The sequence below is a fragment of the Numenius arquata genome, chromosome 3, assembly GCF_964106895.1.
Source record: "Numenius arquata chromosome 3, bNumArq3.hap1.1, whole genome shotgun sequence".
In the NCBI taxonomy this organism is placed as follows: Eukaryota; Metazoa; Chordata; class Aves; order Charadriiformes; family Scolopacidae; genus Numenius; species Numenius arquata.
The window spans coordinates 11,091,839-11,107,034 of NC_133578.1; the positions used below are offsets into that span (position 1 = coordinate 11,091,839).

The 15,196-nt window shown below is 39.7% G+C and overlaps 1 protein-coding gene across 1 annotated transcript; it reads left to right on the forward strand.

Annotated features, from left to right (window-relative positions):
- Positions 1-1,240: 1,240 nt before the first annotated feature.
- Positions 1,241-15,196, forward strand: LMLN (leishmanolysin like peptidase). The gene is made up of 17 exons (XM_074145521.1): positions 1,241-1,378; positions 1,718-1,815; positions 1,934-1,964; positions 2,663-2,745; positions 3,474-3,591; positions 4,419-4,597; positions 5,255-5,360; positions 5,606-5,700; positions 6,547-6,664; positions 7,960-8,067; positions 9,413-9,489; positions 10,138-10,248; positions 10,986-11,118; positions 11,711-11,870; positions 12,585-12,715; positions 13,457-13,667; positions 15,102-15,196. Exons 1-17 carry the CDS (start codon positions 1,241-1,243, stop codon positions 15,194-15,196), a joined length of 1,992 nt encoding a protein of 663 aa, XP_074001622.1.

Below are 15,196 nucleotides of genomic sequence, written 5' to 3' on the forward strand. Positions count from 1 at the left end.
CTAGGGCAACTAAGATGATTGAGGGATTGGAGCATCTCCCTTATGAGGAAAGGCTGAGAGAGCTGGGACTCTGTAGCCTGGAGAAGAGAAGGCTGAAGGGAGACCTTATCTATGTTTACAAGTACCTAAAGGGTGGGTTGAAGGAGGATGGAGCGAAGTGGAATCACTCTTTTCAGTGGTTCCCAGTGACAGGACGAGGGGCAACGGGCACAAGCTGGAACATAGGAAGTTCCATTCTAATATGAGAAAAAACTTCTTTCCGGTGAGGGTGCCAGAGCCCTGGAACAGGCTGCCCAGGGAGGTCGTGGAGTCCCCTTCTCTGGAGATCTTCAACACCCGCCTGGATGCAGTCCTGAGTAATGTGCTCTAGGCCACCCTGCTTTGGCAGGGGCGTTGGACTAGATGATCTCTAGAGGTCCCTTCCAACTCCGACAATTCCGTGACAATCTGTAAGTGGCCATATGAAAAAATTTCTGCTCTTCCACAGACGCCCATGCAACGCTCAAGAGGAATGTCCCGCGTGAATCCCCGTTTAAAACAAGCCAGAGCTTAGTAATAGGTTTTGGTCCAGAAGTTATCTTTTTTTTGCTGTCTTATGTTTAAGTCGGCAACTGCATAAGAACACCTGAGACACCTTGTTTTGTTCCGCATCCTGTTCAAGGATGCGAGGTGCCTTCGGTGATGTCTCAGCTGTGTCCCAGCCAAAACTGCTCGAGAAGGCTCCGGGGAGACTTGATAGACCCTTCCAGGACCTAAAGGGGTGCTACAGGAAAGATGGGGAGGGACTCTTTATGAGGGAGTGTAAAGATAGGACGAGGGGGAATGGTTTTAAACTGAAAAAGGGGAGACTTAGATTAGATCTTAGGAAGAAATCCTTTACTGTGAGGGTGGTGGGACACTGGACCAGGTTGCTGAGACAAGCTGCGGATGCCCCATCCCTTGAACATGGAGGTGTTCAAGGCCAGGTTGGTTGGGGCTTTGAGTGGGAGGTGTCCCTGCCCATGGCAGCGGGGGTGGAACCCCATCATCTTTAAGGTCCCTTCCAACCCCTGTCGCTGCATCGCACTGCGGCGCTCCCCCCCCGGCCCCTCCCTTTCCCTCCCCTCCCACCCCGCCGTTGTGTGCCGCGTCCAATCAGGAGCGCCCGTCTCCTCCCCCGTCCCTCCCTCGCTCGCCCATTGGCTGCGGCCGCTACCAAGGGCGCTGCCTCCATAGCGACGCGGCGGCAGGGTGGCTGAAGATGGCCGCCGAGCCGGGCGGCGGGCGCTCATTGCCCTACCGCCGTTACCGGCCGCTGCTCGCCGCTTTTGCAGCCGTGCTGCTGTTCTCTCCCTGCTCGTTTTCCTCCTGTCACCACCGCGTGCCCAGCGGCGAGGAGGTAGGGCCGCCGCGGGGGCTCCTCAGGCGGCGGCGGCGGCGGGTGGGTTGGGGCGCGAGGGGTCCCCCGTTTCCCGCTCCCGTTGTGAGGGGAGCGCCGGTCTGTCCCCTCATGGCTGCCCCGGGTCGAGGCGTGCGGGGTGCGGCCCCTCCCCGGGGTGTTTATCGACTGACCGGCGCGGTGGGGCGTGAGGGGAAGGGCGGGAAGGGGTTTTGCTTGAAAAACAGACAAAAAGCGGCTCCTCGCGCAGGAAAAGAAGCAGAAGGGCCTGGGAGCGCTCCTTGGCGCGGCTGTCCGGGGGGGCCGCCTCATCCAGCGGCTTGTTCTTCTCCCTGCCAGGTTGTCTATCGAGTTTCTCTCAAGGAAAATCACGTCTTGAAGAGAAATGTGGATCAGCAGCTAAGAATCAAGATTATATATGACAGAAGTGTCGAGGAGTGAGTATAGTGTTGTGGTGACTTTCTTTTTTTTTTTTTTTCCATGTCTGAGATGGGAAATCCTATTAACTAAAGCTTGTTTGTTTTTTTTGTTTGTTGTTTTTTGTTTTAAATATAGTTTGCTATCTGAGAAAAGACACCTTATAAAGGTATGTCATATTTGCTTCTCTCTTTTGCTTGTACATATTTTATTATGTGGATGAAGTTAAAGCTTTGCTAGTTCAAAGCCTTTAATTAAAGGTTTTGAATACCAGCCAATTCGTATCCACTAGTCAGGGAAACTAAGGCTTTGTGTACAGATTATGCCTTCATTCCAAATACTTCTAATGTTCTGATGAATGTTTGACGGGTGCTTGTTATGTCCCAATGTGTAGAGGTTTCAGGAACCAATATGTATATAGCTTTTAAAGGTTTTTTTGGCACTATTAGGAATATTTTAAATATCTCTCCTGGTTTCTTTTGAGATACTGTGCAAGTAAGGAGTAAAAGACAGGGCAGCAGTCAGGCTTGAGGATTGCAGAGACAGGAGCTCCTAGAAATTTGTGATGGACTCTTCACAGTGACCAGTAAGTTCAGGGCTGAAATAAATTCAGCCTCTTTGAAGTTGTACGTTCGTATTAATACTGACTTCCTTCTCATTTTGTCATTCCAATAACAAAATACAGGAATACCGAAACAAAATATTACTCAAATATAGTGATAACAGTTGAACTTCTTGTGAAGCCTGGATTTCCACTATTCTGCTATACTGCAGCATCTGGCAGGTTTCATGTGACTTGGTAGTTAATGCTTGTAAGGTGTTATATCTGCACTGCTACTGGGTGACTATTATTTTTGTTCTATTTAGAACAAACTTTTCCCACAAGCTATATCTTATTTGGAGAAGACATTTCAAGTGCGCAAATCCTCGGGTACTATATTACTAAGCAGGTATGTGCAAGTTTCTTGACAATTACTTGTTATATTTGATATTTAATGTTGTCTTGTATAGACTTTGAGAGTGTAAGAAATACCCTCCTGAATTGGACCAGGGAACCATCTGTCCCAGTGGTGGTAGCAGATGTTATTTAGGGAGAATACACAAATCTGCTGATCTTTTGTGATCAGCATCTACATTTGTGTGTTTCTGAGATTTAAAGGGGATACATGCCCTTTATTTAGGCATTTAAAGGTTTAGGATGGATATTAGGTTTAGGATGGATATTAGGAAAAAATCCTTCACAGAAGGGGTTATCAAACATTGGAACAGGCTGCCCAAGGAAGTGATTGAATCACGATCCCTGAAGGTATTTAAAAGATGGGTAGGCATGGTGCTGAGGGACATGGTTTGGTGGTGGTTTTGTCAGTGTTAGGTTAATGGTTGGACTCTATGATCTTAAAGGTCCCTTCCAACCTAGACGATTTTATGATTCTATGCTGCCTGTTTCCTTTTGCATATGTCCTTATTTATGAACCTGTTCCTAACTTCTCTTTGAACTGGTGGATACTCCATTAACAGCTGGAAGCATTACATCTTCCAGAGCAGGGTAACTAACAATTCTGACTGTGGAAGTTACATTAAATACCTGTATTACAGTATTGTTGGGTGCTGTAAGACTATTCTAAAATTTCTTTTTTATTATAAAACAGTGCTGACTGTCTTTTGTGTTTGATTGAAGGCAGTGTGCAACAAACCAATATTTAAGGAGGAAAGCTGACCCTCACAGATACTGCCTAGGAGCCTGCGCCCAACATACAAGATGTGGGCCAGTTATAGTTCCTGAGAAACACCTCCAGGTAAGCTAAGGCATCCACATGCTTCTTGACCTTTGAAGTATTATGGTTTGTGGAAATTACTAGAAAAGTTAATATCGCTAACAATGACATGTTTGCAGGAGATCACTAAGTTGGAGTGGCAGAACAGAACGACTTTAGTTAGTGGGAGTTTCTTTATCTGTTGAACCAAAACTTAAATAGAACTGGACTGTTTTCTGTTCTCTAAGCCTGTGTTATAATGAACTGTACAGAGAGGATAAGAGTCAAAGCTTGTTAAATTGCAGCTAATCATTATTCTCTTTGGTCAGTGAGTCAGATCTTCACAGAATTAATAATAGGTTTTGATTTTTTTGAAGAGGTTATCCATTGAACCAGGACCATGGTGCAGGAAATGCTTCTAACTTGTTTTCTTGCATGAATTTTTGATTCAACTACAGTTTGTGATCAATAGAATTCTTTCTTTCTCTCAACTTGAAGGTTCAGCTACAGTATTAAAAATGTACCAGATTACACGTGAAATGCAGTTGCTACTTATGTGTACTGTTTCTGTGAGCCAATTTTTTTTTTTTTTTAATTTGTAGGAAATAAAGGTGCTAATTTTGAGATACCTAGCTTGCCAGGCCCTTTTTTTTTCCCAAAAGCTGCCACATTCCTAGCATCTTATAAATCAAATGTCGTTTGGAAGCTATTCCTTGGGTCTGGTTTTGTTTGCTGTCTTCATACAGATTTTTCTCTGCTGCTGTCATGCAATGGGATTTATTCTTGGCTTCAGGCTAGTTGAATTTTGTCATGCAAAATTTCTGTCATACCTAATGTATTTTAATTGTTCCACTTGAACATTGTCAAAGCAATGCAGAGTGTGCAATGGGAGTGAGTGGCACTGCAGACCCACGGGCTTGCCTGACCAAGAAGGGGTTCGAGATGCTGACTTTGTACTTTACGTTAGTGCTCTCACCACTGAAAGGTGTGGCCATGAAAATATCATTGCATATGCAGCCTACTGCCAGCTGGAAGCTGAAATGGACAGGCAAGTATTTGCTCTGCTACAAACTCTTTTTTTTTAATTAAAGAACTTTCCAGTTTTTTAATTGTTTGTATGTGGAGTATAATTGTTTGCCTGTGTTGGATAGTATAGCAAAGTAGAAGTCATTATTGAAATACAGGCGAGCACTACCTTCACATAAAACCACAAAGCAATCAGATAGTGCTTAACTTGCAAAGCTGAGGCATTTAAGTCAAAGCTAATCCTCCACTCCTACTGCCTAAACTTTCTCTCAAGGTCATGATTCTATTGAAGTGAATGTGATACTTCCATAAATTTAAAGGAGAACGTGAATGGGTCCTACTTACGTGGCTCTTGTTTCTAGTTCGCTTGTAGTCATTGTAACAGACACTTTGTACCTCTATAGCGTCTTACCTAAAACTCGGATCTCCTGTCCTATTGTCACTAACACCTGTGCAGAAAACTGAATATAGAGATTGATCCCATCCCTCCCCATTTCAACAGTAAACTAGTCACTATGTTGTTAACAGACTATTTATAGTGACTGGGGAAGTTGTTTGGAAGGACTTATTTTTACATTAGTCACCACTTTCTTTTAAATATTCTGCCTCTTCAAGTGAATATGATTTGAATTTGCTAGTATTTTACTGAAATTAATTTAACTTTAAAACTGTCTTCCAGGCCAATAGCTGGATATGCAAACTTGTGTCCAAATATGATTTCAACACAAGCTCAGGAATTCGTTGGCATGTTGTCTACGGTGAAACATGAGATTATCCATGCACTGGTAAGGGTTGATGTTCTAAAGTGCCTTTCCCTGAAATTTGTGCCTGCTTCCTTACATACCTCCAGCTTGTTGCAGGAGAAAGATGTTTGGTGGAGGAAAGCTCTTGCTTCAATTTGTGTGTTAATTGCCTTGAAGTGTGGTACTTCCAGTGTACCTGGTGTGGGAGCAATAACTCCTTCACGGCATTTGACTTTATAGTGAATGTCTTAGCAAAGCTTTCCATGTGCTTGCTTTTTAACTTGAAGGGTTTCTCTGCTGGACTATTTGCGTTTTACCGTGATGATGATGGAAAACCTTTGACAACAAGATATGCAGATGGACTCCCTCCTTTTAATGAAAGGTATTTTTTTTTTTTTTTTTTTTGGCCCGATCAGTACTCCCATTGAAGGATGTTTTCATGTTGCCTTTTTAGGATGTATTCTTGCCTGTTGAAAATCCAACTTGATTCCATTATTAGAGTGCTTTGTCTTTATTATGTTGAAACATTGGTGTGTGGTGTTTTTTGAGTCTTAATGCCAATATAAAGAAAACACTTAGTTTATAACATGTGGATAATATAAAGCAGGATTTCATTTATCAGGAGGCTTGAAGTTTAGCATTAAAATTACCCGTGCTTAAATTTTGATGCTTGCTGAGCACCTTACTAAATTGAGACTTGTATTTTCTGTAGTCTGTCTAATGTCAGTGCAGTTCATTTTTAAGATATTTATAATTCAAGGTTTATAGTTATGCAGAACTGAAAATGTGTGTAGTCTGCTGCGTGATTTTTCTGACTTGTTTATCGAATAAACAGTTTACTTTTTACTAGTTGATGTTCTAGAAATGTTCTTCTAGGGTTTTGTTGGAGGTGAAAGGGTAGAGAGCTTTTGGGTTTGTTCACCTTCCTTTTTATAATAGCAATTCTGAGGATTTTTATTTCATTCCTTACACTTTTGGTAACTGTAGAAAATATGTCTTGAGCCTGCAGACATCTTTTTAATAATCTTACTTTGGCTTATCAAATCAGAGTTGTGTATATAATGAATGTATATCTTACAAAGGAGAAATATTGCATAATAAATTTAAACTTCAGAAAGCATGAGGAAGTATAGAGATTGTTCATGATTCTGTTTCTTACAGATGTAAGTCTTTGCACAGTAGCATGTATTTGTGGGAAAGATTTGTAACCAAAATATTCTTCTTACAGTCTAGGTTTGTATCAGTGGAGCAATAAAGTCGTTCATAAAGCAGTGAGGCTGTGGGACGTCCGTGGTGGCAAAATGCTGCGCCACGCTGTTTATCTTCTGATAACACCTCGCGTAGTTGTAAGTGTGGATTAACTTGAACTTTTACACGTTGTATGTCAAGGCTGCCATCACGTTCTCAAGTCAAAAATATTCTTTAAGAAGTAGTAGCCTATCATTGAGTACCTGTTTCATGAAAGTATGGCCCAAAGACTATGCAATGAAGACGGTGTAATTAGTTGAGAAGGGTGTATCCAAAGTAAAGTGGAAAATAGTTGACAGATAGTATGAAATAAATAGATTGACATAGTAAGAGACAATGAAGGGACTGGAAAGTAAATTATAAAAAGGTTAAGCAAAATTGATACTGAATAGTTTCCTTAATCCTATTCTTTAGATGTTTTCCTACAGACTTAGACACTGAGTACTCGTGTTGCCTTAACAGATAGCGTTGTCACTGCTTTTCTAATTTATAAGTTCATCCTATTTTCTACTTTTCTCCTTAAAAGCATTGTTTTAATGTTTTTCTAAATTTATCAATTACAAAATGACACAGTTAACATTTTGTCATGTTTAAAAAGACATTCCTCAAGTATTCTTGGAAATCTTTCTTCCTTCCCACGCCTCTGACTCTCCTCCATGTCCCCAGCAGAACATATGCATAAGTGTAATAAACAGATATTGGAAATAAGTTACAGTGTTAATCATGTTTGGCCACAAATCTTTTTGTTTGTTTTAAATCTAACACAGTATATAGAGTAAACTTGGTTTAATTACCCCTGTTTTGAAAATTGGCTGCGCTGATCAAACGCTTCAGAGCATTAAAGGTGCTCCTGGGTAGTGCTGCACTGGCAAAGGCTGGGTGTCTGACTGTGAGCCACAGTGTTGTTGTGATGCCTCTTAAGATTTTCAAATATTTTGCAGAAAACACTTTCCCATGCAAAACTAGTTGACACTTACAGCTTCCTAACAGAAAAGTGTTTTTCCCTGAAATGTTTGACAGGAGCAGGTTTGTAGGGTTCCTACATTGTTTGGGTTCCTTGTTGTTGTGTTTGTTTTTGGTTTTTTTTTTTTTTTGTATGGTTGTTTGTGTGTGTATGTTGTTCTTAGCTAATTCTGTTGCTGTGTTTTTCATGTAAACTTCCATGTTTTTTTTCCAGGAGATAAGTAGACAGATTGTTAGGTTTTGTGTCGGGGTACTTGCAGGCTTAGTCAGCCTCTGAGTAGGAGAGGTGTTTTGCTTTTGGAGGAAAACAAGATGGTATAAAAATAAATGCTGAAATACTTCTTTTAAAAGGTAATTCTAGAAGATTAGGACTGCATATGGACATCCATCTCAATATTTTGAGAGTTGTGTTGAAATGTTTTCTTTCTAGGAAGAAGCTCGAAAACATTTTAATTGTCCAATTCTAGAGGGAATGGAGCTTGAAAATCAAGGTGGCATGGGTACTGAGCTCAATCACTGGGAGAAGAGATTGTTGGAGGTTAGTCCTGATACTAGGAATGGAGGGGGATGTGGGAATGTCTGCTCCCCTGCCTTTATTTCTAGGTTTATAGTGGTACCTACTGGAGCCTTGAAAATAGAAGTGTATCAAACCTTACTGAAATAAATCACAAACAGTACTAAACTACAAATACTTAAATGTCCAATTTCTAGATAGATTTATCTTTTTGCCTTATTGCTAAGTCTCAGAGTATAAGTTTGACATAAGCTGATTATTGAAAAATGAAATGTCTCTTACTTTTGTCTGCAGTTTACCTTTTTGAGAAGGTATATTCCCTTTTTAGGGGGCGTTCCTTTGAGTCAATTCAACTTTGTCACCCTCTGCCTCTTACACATCAAGTATTTGATCATTCTGTCTAGTCAAGATAATGACTTCATTTTTATTCACGTGCTCTAGGGTTAGCTTTTTCCATCTCCACTCCAGAACCTCATCTGACCAAGGAAACACTTATTTCCCTCTTGACATTTAACTTTGTATCTGGAAGGTAACCCATGTAGTCTGGGTTTGGTCTGGATCCCACTCTTGTTAAGTATCCTAGCCATAGCAAATTTGGCGCTAGTAAGTCTGCTGATGCTAACTCCTCCTAACCATGATAGTAGAGAGGGTAGGCTTGAAAACTACATGTTTTGAAGAAATGATAGAAAGTTCAGTAACAGAAAGCCCAGAGTTGTGTAATTTAGACTGCGTGACTTCTGCTGTAAGCCTGAAGTTTCTCAGATGGAAATGACTGAACAGGCAAAAGACACGGGTGTTACAATTGGCAGTTGTAAGATGATTAGGAAACTCCAAGGTGACTGGAGTTGCTCTTTGAGGATGGTGTGAACTTACTTTTAAAGACATGGAAAATTCCACCGCCACACTAATAAAGCTTCCTTTGAAGTGCTGTGTTCCTTTACTCGTGTCCTGTGCACCTTGCTCCTGAAAAGAACTACTAGAAGTTCTAGGAAAATTAAAAATCAGTCTTGCACAAGACAATTAAATGAGCTTGGCTTTCAGCTTACCAAAAGGAGACAGAAGAGGGGGTGTGATTGCTACTGATAAATACTCTAGAAGAGGGAAGAGTTTTAATTTACCTAAAGAAAAATGAGTACATGTTGGTTGTGAATAAGGTTTCCCTGGAATTTGGAATGAGGTTTCTGACTTCTAGAATTCTGAATCTTTGTAGGGTGGAGTGGGGAAGTGGGTTGGACCTTTGATCCCTTCTATGAGGGAGGTTGGGATTTGATTGTCAGTAGTAAGAAGGGACTGGAAATAAAATGCTTTTTCATAGGAAGCATTTTCTTACAATGATGAATTTCAGCGGCTTGTAACTGGTAACTTTCAGAATGAAGCAATGACGGGATCCCATACACAGAACCGAGTCTTTTCCAGGATCACCTTAGCATTAATGGAAGACACAGGGTAAGAATTCATAAGAATGGGGTTTTTTTGTTTGTTTATTTGTGTTTGGTTTTCATTGTACTTCATTATATTTGGAATTGATGCACTTGTGCTTTTCCATGTGCAACAGTAGATAATCATTATAATTAGCTTTACATTAGACAAGGAGTTATACCAAGTGTGTTAATTTTTCTTCATTTATTTCAAAACCCATATATTCTTAATCTAGTCTTAAAAAATTCCCCCATGCATTGCAATGCATAGTACTATTTGTAGTGTCTGTTTATTTTTTTTTCTTACTGTAGGTGTTCTCTTAGTTGCATGCAGTACATATTGATTATTTTTTCAGCTCTCCTTACAGATAGAAAGCATATGTGGAGGAATGGCAAAATGACCTAAGACTCTGTCTTTCTGCATTCATTGTTCCTTTGCGGATCATGATGCCTTGCTATTGAACAAACAAGCAATAAAATTTTCTTATAGTTCATTGTGACTTGAAAAATAGTGGAATTGTAATATATTCTGTCGTAGGCAGAAAGGGATGCAGTTTCCCTTTTTCTTCATTTGAAGGCCTTAAGGCATAGTATGAAGTTCTTTGAACTGCTGTCTTGTTAATCAGAACACGAATTTTTGAATTAACTGTATTCTCATTTCAAAATATCTTTGCAGCTGGTATAAAGCAAATTACAGCATGGCAGAGAAATTAGATTGGGGACGTAATAAAGGCTGTGACTTTGTAATGAAGAGCTGTAAATTCTGGATTGACCAAAAGAGACAAAAGTAAGAATGGAGTCTTTTTAAAAAATTAAGAGGAAACCCTAATGCTTGTTTACATTGGTCCTTCAAAAGCAACTTGGTAAGAAGAAATAGAGGTAGATACAGATTAAGGAGGAATGCTGTCCTAAGTACCTTCAGAATGCACATGAGAAGGAGCAGAAGAATCTCGCCCAATAAATACAAAGCCAAACATCTTAGGGTGTAGAATGCATTTACACCCTAAGAGGGCTGTGCCTGGGGGGCAGGGAGGGGAAGAGACTTAATGTAAAAGTGTTTGCTTTCTTATCTTGTCCCTTTTAATTGGAAATGCAACCGGTATCGTTTTGCTATAGTGGATTGTGCTTAAAGCAACAGGAGGAGATGATAGCCATCTTCAAAAACAAAGAAACAAAGCCTTCATTATTTGTCTGTTAAAATACTCTTAAATATCTAGGACACAGCTGCTTAGTGGGCCTGTTTTGCTTGTATGTTTTTCCTTTAAAGTTTACAAAGCAATGTCGTTAAAACTAAATAAGTGAGTGCATTATACCTTTTTTTGCTGGTTTGATGTTCTTTAAATTAGAAAGGTCGTAGCTAGACAAATAAGAATAATTAGCCTCCAGAGAAGAAGTTGGTGCTTCTTTGCAGGATTGACTGACTGTGGGGGAGAGAGGAAACAGACAGGCTTGACAGACTGCTTAGGTAAATTATGAAAAACAGCTAAAAGTGATCTAATGTGATTTTTATTCTTTTTTTTTAAGGAGGCAATTAATCAGTCCATACTGCGACACTTTGAGGAGTAATCCTTTGCAGTTAACCTGCAGACAGGACCAAAGAGCAGTAGCAGTGTGCAACTTGCAGAAGTTTCCAAAGCAGTTACCTCAGGAATATCAGGTATGATGGATCTTCCTTTACCAAATAACTGGTTTCATTCTTGTGCTTTGTAGCCAGGTGTTTATATGTGGTTGCATTTTATTTTATTTTTTTCTTCTGAACTAGTGGACGAGAGCAGAGAATATGAAAAATGTCTGCTTAGTTTATTGTAAGGAGTCTGTAGGCTGAAAAAAGGCCTAGTGATCTTAGTAAAAACAATAAGGATGTTGCTTGGCTGTCTAACCAAATATCAGATGGAAATGTTGCTGTATAGCAAAAGTCCCCCAGAATGTTTCGTTTGAGGTATTTCTTCACCCAGTCTGCCTTGTGTCACTGCACACCAAGAAACTTGTTGTTTTTCATCCCAGAGAATGCTGATTGTAAAGCGGAGGCGCAGAGGAGGGAGCAGGGAGTGGTACATGAAAATGTGAATCTCTCTGCATTATTTAAGTATTCTTAAATACTTCTGGCTCATGAGTTGCTGTTAATAGCATTCCTCAGGAGTAATAGCTGATGTTCTTAGAGCTGTAGTGATTGGTTCTGTTTAAAAACCAGTTGTACATTTGGCTTTGCGCAAACTGCTTCACTACCTATTTTTTATTTTTTATTTTAGTATTTCGACAATCTTAGTGGAGTACCAGCAGAAGAACTGCCTTATTATGGTGGCTCAGTAGAAATTGCTGACTATTGTCCCTTTAGTCAAGAATTTAGTTGGCATTTAAGTGGTGAATTTCAACGCAGCTCAGACTGTAGAATAACTGAAAACCAACCAGGTCAGTTCTCAAGACTTCAGTATAGTCTTTAATACACTACATTTGTTAATCTGGAATGGGCTTGCTATATATCCAAATTAACTGGATGTGAAGTAAGTTTTACGGTACTAGCTGTATAAAAGCTGTGCTGGGGTGAGAAGCAAAGCACAACTCCCTTGTACACCTAGAAAGCAAAAACTCACATCTAATATAAGAATTTCATGAGAGCTGAACAGATTAACTCCAAATAATGCAACTGTAAGACAAAGAGTGGGAGTGTTGAGTCTCTGAAAAATAATTCCATTTTCCAGCTTTGTAGATGTTTGTTCAAGGCAAGGAGCTTTGTGAATTACTAGAAAAAGGGCTTGTTTCCTAGGGTGGTGCATGAACTTTCAATATTGCAGAGCTCCAGAATGCTGTAGGACATTACCTGTCTGTGCAGTTGTCTCAGAAAGAGATGAATAAACACCCTCTGCCCTCAAGCCAGCAATCACAGCCTGGGGGCAAACATATTCACATAGTTCTAATGAAAAGTGCTTTTTACTTTTTTTAATTGGGTTTCTTCCCACTTTATATTCAAGACAGTATAATTCCCCAATTGATGATGACTAACAGTCTGAAAGATTCCAAAAATAAACCTTGAACTGTGTGTGGAGACATTGACTAATTTAAGTTGATGTGGACTTCTTGTTCCCCTAGGAAGTTGCAATTCAGTGTATTTTTTTTCTACCTTAGATCCTACCAAAAACTATGGTGCAGAGAAATACGGACCAAACTCTGTATGTCTTATTCAGAAATCTGCTTTTGTCATGGAACAGTGCAGGAGGAAACTCAGTTATCCTGACTGGGGTAGTGGATGTTACCAAGTAAGTATGTGTTGGGTTTTTATCTTTATTTTTTTAAAATAACACCAAAGGAAAAGTCAAGCATAAAATATAGGCTGCTTGTTAGAACTGTTATAACTTTGCACTGGACACTGCACATGATCTTCTCTGCCTTAAATCGCTAGATTGTATGACATGCTTTGAAAATAAATGTCTTTTGACCACAAGCCTGTAGTTTAGATCATGCATCAAATTAAGCGTGTGGTCACTGGGATGGCTCGGGTGTTACTTCCAGGCTTGTTTGGGACTTCATCTGTATTATCGCTGTGACATTTTCTCCACAGCTTAGGAGTACTTATATAGGAATCTTCTGTTGTTGAAGCTTAATGTTAATTAGTCACTCTGATTTTTTTTTCAAAGGTGGAAAGCACTGTGCACATCACTTATTTTTTTGTTATCCTCCTTCTCCTCGGGACTATCTCACTAAAGTTTTCACTTTCAACAACACCAGCACTCTAAAAAAAGTAGTCATTAGCAGAAGCAAAATTTTACTCGTTCTCAGTTGATGATCTGCATAATTGCATGAAAACAGTACAGTCAATGCTTTAAAGCATTCTTGAACCATATAGTTGCCTCAGTGCATTAAAATACTTGCAGTTAATTATGCTGTAATGCCAGCTCCTTACTGAATGTAGTATTTACTTCTTGAAAGAACCTCCAAACCCCAAAACATATTTCTGATAAGTCATAATACAGACTTGTCTTTTATTCTTTTATTTTAAGGTTTCTTGTTCTGCACAAGGGCTGCACGTTTGGGTGAAGGACACCGCGTACTTGTGCAGCCGCTCGGGTCAGGTTTTAACTGTGAGCATTCAGATGAATGGTTGGGTACACGTTGGGAATCTGATTTGCCCGGCCTGTTCCGACTTCTGTGACTCCTGTCCCCCAGAGCGGGATCCTCCGGCTTCTAACTTAACAAGAGCTGCACCAATTGGTAGGTGGCCCTATTTGTTGAAATGAAACTTAATATTAAACATCTGAAAACTAAAGGTTTTTGTCAGCTCTGACTGTTGGGGAACAGGAAAGGAGTTAACTAGGTGTAGGATTTAAAGGAAGATGGCAAAGGTGCCCAGCTTTTTCTGTGCAGTCGTGCAGGATAGTTGCGGACATAGCAGAAATGTATCTGAAACGTAACTACTTCATGTCAATCTAGCTTTAGCCTAGCAATTTACCAGAAGATCTGATCTGTGTTTTAAAGGCCGTATCATTATTAAAACCTTCAAAATTATCACCTTGGTGGAAAGTGAGTTCTCACTTGTGTAACTTCCCATTGACAATGTTAATGCTGTAATTCAGAACATGACAGATAGGTGTCAGTTTGCTTTTTGAGGGAGGAAAACTCAATTGGCTGACTACCAGTTAGTGTTTTGTCAAGAACAGATCGCCTTTTAAAAAGTCACTTGATGAAAGAGAACGGTCTTTACAGTATTTTGCACTAGTGGTTTATTTTTAAGCCCTTAACCAGTTCTTTAATTGCTGGATGTGCTGTCTCCACTGTAGTTTTCAAGGAAAAAATAGACCTGTTTAGTTTACCTACACACTCAATTATTTTTTTCAAAATGGTGCAGTTGGGTTTGTGTGTACCGTTTCAAATACTTCTGTTTTGTCTCAGAGATACTGACATTTCAGTGGTTGGTGGAATGATTCCTATGGGTTAGATTTTTAGAATGAGAAGTCTGTAACCCAGGAGATTCACATCTTCCAGCATCTATTTGAATTCATGCTTGGGGTTTCTCACGCATCTGTGTGTGTGTGTGTGTGTGTGTGTATATATATATATATATGTGTGTGTGTGTGTATATATATATATATACACATATATATAAAGTTTTTTATCTGTGCAAGTTGACACTTGTGTCCCTGTGTTTCTTAAGCCTCATGGCTGTGTGATTACCTACCGTATGGACAAACTCCCTGATTTATGTATTGGGTTCCCCTCCACCCAGCACTTTTTTTTTGTCTTCAGCTTAGTGTTTTTTGGCTTGGGTTTTCATATGACTTGCAGCCACACAGATCAAAAGTATTCGTAAAACAATCTTCTGAGAGTCTATGGTTTTGAAATGCTGCTTCTCCCCAGTCATGCCATAGGGAACTTCCTGCTCGTTTCTTACAATACCAATAATTTTTTCTCATTTGTTCTCCTGATTGCTATTAGTGAAGGAATGCAGAAATTTATTTAATTGTAAAGGGAATAATTGTGTTACTTGGTTGATTTTAATTCCTAGTCTTGAAAGCTAGAATAAATCAATGCAGATTACTGCAAGTATGATTTTGCCCTTTGGTCTTTTTTTAGTGTTCTCTTTGTTATTTTATCTTCTCTTCAAATACAAAATTTATAAGCTTTATGGTGTTTTGTTTTTTATTTCAGACTTATGCTCCTGCTCGTCTTGCCTGGTTGTAACCCTTTGGCTATTGATGGCTAACTTAATTCCCCTGCTAACAGGGTTATTTCTCTGCGCATAG